This window comes from Malurus melanocephalus, unplaced genomic scaffold (genome assembly GCF_030028575.1).
Source record: "Malurus melanocephalus ecotype Western Australia unplaced genomic scaffold, MMel_1.1 scaffold_808, whole genome shotgun sequence".
Taxonomy (NCBI): domain Eukaryota; kingdom Metazoa; phylum Chordata; class Aves; order Passeriformes; family Maluridae; genus Malurus; species Malurus melanocephalus.
In genome coordinates this window covers 10,989-16,662 of record NW_026624040.1, presented here as the reverse complement: position 1 = coordinate 16,662, position 5,674 = coordinate 10,989, and the positions used below count along the sequence as shown (strand labels likewise).

General features: G+C 52.2%; 1 protein-coding gene across 1 annotated transcript in view; it reads left to right on the top strand.

The window, feature by feature from the left end:
- CUNH1orf116 (chromosome unknown C1orf116 homolog) overlaps positions 1–5,300 on the top strand; it is an 11,291-nt gene extending 5,991 nt beyond the window's left edge. Inside the window, exons 3-4 of the mRNA XM_057385311.1 lie at positions 2,899–3,061; positions 3,382–5,300. Coding sequence (XP_057241294.1) covers positions 2,899–3,061; positions 3,382–4,400 — 1,182 coding nt within the window. The 3' untranslated portion in view covers positions 4,401–5,300. The remainder of the gene's footprint in view (positions 1–2,898; positions 3,062–3,381) is intronic.
- Positions 5,301–5,674: the final 374 nt, after the last annotated feature.

Here is a 5,674-nt window from a genome sequence, read left to right as displayed (position 1 = left end):
AAATTCTGGGGGTTTGGAACCCAAATTCAGGGCTTGGAACCCAAGTTCAGGGGTCTGAACCCCAAATTCTGGGGTTTGGAACCCGAATTCAGGGGTTTGGAACCCAAATTCAGGGGTTGGAAGCCAAATTCAGAGTGTTTCGAACCCAAATTCAGAGTGTTGGGAATCCAGATTCTGTAGATTTGGAGCACAAATTCAGGGGTTTGGGAACCCGAATTCAGGGCATTTCAACCCAAAATTGAGGGGCTGGGAACTCAAATTCGGGGGGGTTGGAACCCAAATTCAGGGATTTTGGAACCCAAATTCAGGGGTTTGAACCCCAAATTCAGGGGTTGGAATCCCAGATTCAGGGGTTTGGAACCCAAATTCAGGGGTTGGAATCCCAGATTCAGGGGTTTGGAACCCAAATTCAGGGGTTGGAACCCAAATTCAGGGGTTTGAACCCCAAATTCCGGGGGTTTGGAACCCAAATTCAGGGGGGTTGGAACCCAAATTCAGGGGTTGGAACCCAAATTCAGGAGTTGGAACCCAAATTTAGGGGGCTTTGAACCCCAAATTCAGGGGTTGGAACCCGAATTCAGGGGTTTGAACCCAAATTCAGGGGCTGGAACCCAAATTCAGGAGTTGGAACCCAAATTCAGGGGGGTTTGAACCCCAAATTCAGGGGTTGGAACCCAAATTCAGGGGTTTGAACCCCAAATTCAGGGGTTTGAACCCCAAATTCAGGGGGTCTGAGCTCCAAATTCTGGTGGTTTGGAACCCAAATTCAGGGGTTGGAACACAAATTCAGGGGTTTGAACCCTAAATTCAGGAGTGTTGGGAATCCAGATTCAGGGGTTGGAACCCTAAATTCTGGGGGGTTGGAACCCAAATTCAGGGGTTTGGAACCCTAAATTCAGGGGTTGGAACCCAAATTCAGGGGTTTGAACCCCAAATTCTGGGGGTTTGGAACCCAAATTCAGGAGTTTGAACCCCAAATTCAGGGGTTGGAACCCAAATTCAGGGATTGGAACCCCAAATTCAGGGGTTGGAACCCCAAATTCAGGGGGGTTGGGACCCAAATTCAGGGGGTTTGGAACCCAAATTCAGGGGTTTGGAACCCAAATTCAGGGGGGTTTGAAGCCCAAATTCAGGGGTTTGGAACCCAAATTCAGGGGTTTGAACCCCAAATTCAGGGTTTTGGAACCCAAATTCAGGGGTTTTGTCAGGCACTGCTGTCACATTGGGGTCCCACTGGTGCTGGGGGGTCCGGGCTCACCCAGGAGAGCCTCAGGGGGACCCTGCTGTGCCACAGGGGGACACTGGGACAGCCTGGGCACAGCCCCACACGCTGTGCCAGCCGTGTGCCCAAACACACCCAGGCGCGCCCCAAAGCCCGGGGGCACCTCCCGGGGCCACCACCCCATGGCACCACCCCAGGGCCCCGAGGAAGGGTGGCAGAGGAAGCTCCTGGCCAGGAGGAAGCTCTGCCAGAGCCAGGATGTGAATAACCAGCAGCCAGCAGCATTTGGGGCCGGCACATTGNGAAGCAGCTGGAGGCCGAGACAGTGCAAGGACCTGCTGAATTCCTGCCCCAGATCTTTCCCAGAGTTTCCCTCCTGCCATGAGTGTGGCAGCAGCCGGGAGCCTTTGCTCCTGCAGGGTCTGCCCTGGGACAGGATCCCAGCAGCTCCAGGGATTTGGGGTGACACCAGGGGGGTACCTGGGTCACACTGTCCCCAARGAGGGTGACTCCACCTCAGGGGACAGCAAGCTGAGCTCCTCCTGCCTGGCAGGAGATGAATTCCCCGTTCAGGCAGGGATGAGCCTGGCCCATGGGTGTAGAGGGGTAATTTTTCACTATCAGCCCATTAAAGCCTGTTTGTCTCCCAACGCTGATTCCGAGATTGATGGATTAATTACATCCTGCCCAGCTTGGAGCATAATTGATATTTGTGAGTGCAGCTCACAGAGCTCAGCAGAAAACCTGGCAGCTTTTCCAYGGGATGTATTGCAAACCARAACCAAACCCTTGGGATTTAATGGRGATGGAAGAACTGGTTGTGATAGTGCTCGGTGAAAGATTTGGATAAGGTGTCTGTGCAAAACAACTCCACCTGGATAATTCCTGCCCCGTGCTTGTTGATCTGATGCACATTCCATCTCTCCTGCACCTCGTTTTGTTTATGACACATTGCAGGAATCACCCTGATATCTGATATTGCAGTATCACATCTCCTGGTACTCGAAATACAACAAAAATAAACAGCTCTTGCTGYGGTGTGAATGGGAGAAAAAGGAGAGTTCGTCACCTGCACAGGAATATTTAGGGTGGTTTCTAAATATTAATGAGCTCTAGAGGTGYCTGTACCTACCCATCTGCTCACATTTCAAAGTTATTTAAAGAACTAAAAGTTAGAGGCCAAGTTTCCAAGTTAAGAATAATAACCCATCTTCTGACCCACAGAGTAGGGTAATATAAAAAAATACCTATAAGTATACATATATTATATATTTCTTATTTTAGAGGAGGTTTTCTAGTTTTCTGGAGCTGTAAATACTCATTATTGAACAGCCACTGGCCAAGCTGCTGTCACGGGCTCTCTAAACCACCTGGACATTAAATAGTATAATAAAACTATATAAACTATATATATAAACTATATAAAACTATATAAAACTATATAAAATTATATAAAATTACATAAAATAGTATAGTAAAACTATATAAAACTATATAAAACTATATAAAACTATATAAACTATATAAAATTATGTAAAATTATATAAAATTTTACAAAATAGTATAGTAAAACTGTATAAAATTATATTTTATATATATACACATACATACATATAGTAAAAAGTATAAAGTAAACCCGAGTTTCTCACCTGTACTGCCTTATCTCCTTTTTCCAGAGTGACAGCAGCTTTGACTATTTATCTGTGGAAGAGAAGGAGTGTTTGATGTTCCTGGAAGAAACCATCGGCTCTCTGGATGCGGAGGGAGACAGCGGCGTCTCCACGGATGACACCGACTCCGGGGAGCCCTCCAAGCCCAGGAGAGGCSCCGTGCCCCGGGGTGAGCTGGAAACCCGAGGGAAAGGTCCTGGCAGGGAGGGAGGGGGCTGGATGAGGCACAGGGAGTTCCCATCGAGGGTTCCATATGTTCTCTCCTGCTCTCAGGTGTGCAGCAAACCCAGCAGAACCGCATTGTCTGKGCTCTGAACGCGCTCACAAGGGTTAAAAATGCTCCTGGGTTTGGTCAGACCCAAAGGATCCCGAGCAGTGATGGGTCCGTGGTGTCGGRGACAGCTCTGGGTGTTCGCCCCGGCCACCCCTGCGGACACGGAGCTGCCGTGTCCGTGTGCAAGGCATGATTTCGTGTCCCTCTTTCCGCAGATTTGAGCCGTGGGGCTGCCCCTCCCGGCCCCTCTGCCTCCCCCGGCGTCCCGAGGAACATCCCTGCGGCAAACGGAGCCTCGGGCAGCAGAGCAGCGCCAGCTGTGCCAGCTGTGCCAGCAGCAAATCGTGCCCAGGACGGGCCCAGGGAGGGCACCAAATCCGTGATTATCCAACCCTCAGATCCCTTCCACGATGAGCACGAGTGGACACGCGGCCATCSCTCCGGTGMCAAGGACACCAAAGYTCGGACTTCGTGGGGTCASCCGGAGAAATCCCCGCTGGAAGAGSCMCCTCAGGACCCCGATGCCAAGCGCGGGCCCCCGACCGCCCCCAAACCGCGGAAATTGCCCCCGAACATCATCCTGAAAACCAGCAGGAGCGGCGCGGTGCCGCTGCCCTCGGAGCACAACCAAAGGGTGAAAACATCGCCGCCACCCCCGGCCGCCTCCCAGCCCAGCCCCGCCGGCGACACCGCYGCTGAGAAAGGCAACTCGGGCCACCGAGACCCCAAGGAGAAGGAAAAAGCCCGGCGGGAGGCGCTGGAGAAGCTGGGACTGTCCCGGGACGGGAGSGAGCCGAGCGCTCAGCCCCATCCGCATCCTSTCCCCATCCCCGCCGAGAGCTCCGTGCCCGGTGTCCGGCACATGGCATTCAAATCCAACACCCTGGAGCGCTCCGGAGTGGGGCTGGCCAGCTCCATGGGCAGCAGCAAGGAGCAGAGCTCCAAGGGAAGCGGCGGCAGCAGCTCCYTGGGCAAGCTGTCCTTCATGGAGCGCCTGGCACCCGCTTTCCTGCGCGGCGGCCGCCCCCGGCCCGTCTCYCTGGGTGCTGGAAAAGACTTTGCCGGCCTCCAGGAGCACGAGGAGCAGGAAAAGAGCAGCAAGAGGAGATCTCACCCTCTGCCCGGCTTYCCCAGACCGTCCCGCTCGGCTGTGAGCGTGAAAATCACCCCGAAAGGCGCGGCYGACGAGAACCGGCGAGAGGCGCTCAAGAAGCTGGGGCTGCTGAAGGAATAGCGGCGGGTGCTGGTGGAAAAGGGGCTTTTCGCCCCAAATTCACGGATTTCACTGCCTGGCCTCGGGCACGGCCGCTCCAGTGCCTCGGGAAGGGCGTTGGGATCCTCACACCAAACCAAGGAGCGCCAGTGTACAGATATTTTGTACATAGCGGATGTAAATGAGCTATTTATACAAAGCATCTCTCAGCATGGACGGGCTGCGTCCTCCTGCAAGGGTTTTAATGCTTTTGGGGATTCATCTGAACAGGGAAGCCGTGGAATTGGGGGTTTGGTTTATTTTCAAAGGGGTTGCCTGTGGATAAAGCGYCTCTGGGAAGAACTGCCGGACTTTGCTGCTCCTTTGGGACTTTTTTGGGGTTTTTTAAAATTAATTTTATCACAGCCTCTGCAGCCTSAGCTGAAAGTGCCTCCTGAAGCTGCCACTGCCTGCTGGAGGGGCTGCACAGACATGACACTGCCTCCTCTGCCTCTCCTCTGCCCCTTCCAGCCCCTGGACGATGTTCGAGCTGCAGGAAGGGAGAGTGAAGGAGGAAAAAGGACATCAGTGCTGGAGTCAGACCCAGAAATGCTGCCCGAAATGAGGCAGATTCCAGGCTGGGATCCTGGGATCAGCCTGGCTGATGCCGACACCTTGCTGCTCACCCGTGGGGATGGAGGTGGTTTGTGTCCCTAATAAACCTGTGCATGATCAGAAAGAGCTGTGCAGTGCAGATTCGTGTGTCAGACAGGTAAATCCAAATACTGAGAGTTCTGAGACAAAAGATGAGCCGGGTCAGCTCTGTCCCACCTGTAAAATGTAAAATTTTATCAGCAAAAGCAAAATTTTCCATGGAATAATCTGGTATGGAGGAAAGGGGCCCTGCACATGGCAGGGGTGGGACAAGGAGAGATTGAAAGTCTCTTCCAGCTCAAATTATTCTGTCATTCTGTCATTCTGTGACTCTGTTTCTGTGTTTCTGACTCTCTGACTCTGTGATTCTGTGATTCTCTGATTCTCTGTTTCTCTGTTTCTGTGATTCTCTGATTCTCTAATTCTGTGATTCTTTGATTCTCCGATTCTCTGATTCTGTGACTCTGTGATTCTGTGTCTCTGTGACCCTGTGATTCTGTGATTCTCTGATTCTGTGTTTCTCTGATTCTCTGATTCTGTGTGTCTGTGACTCTGTGACTCTGTGTTTCTGTGTTTCTCTGATTCTCTGATTTTCTAAATCCCGGCTCCCCCTCCAAGCCCCGGGGACTGTGGAATTCCTGGCAGGCTGGAACCAGCCTGAT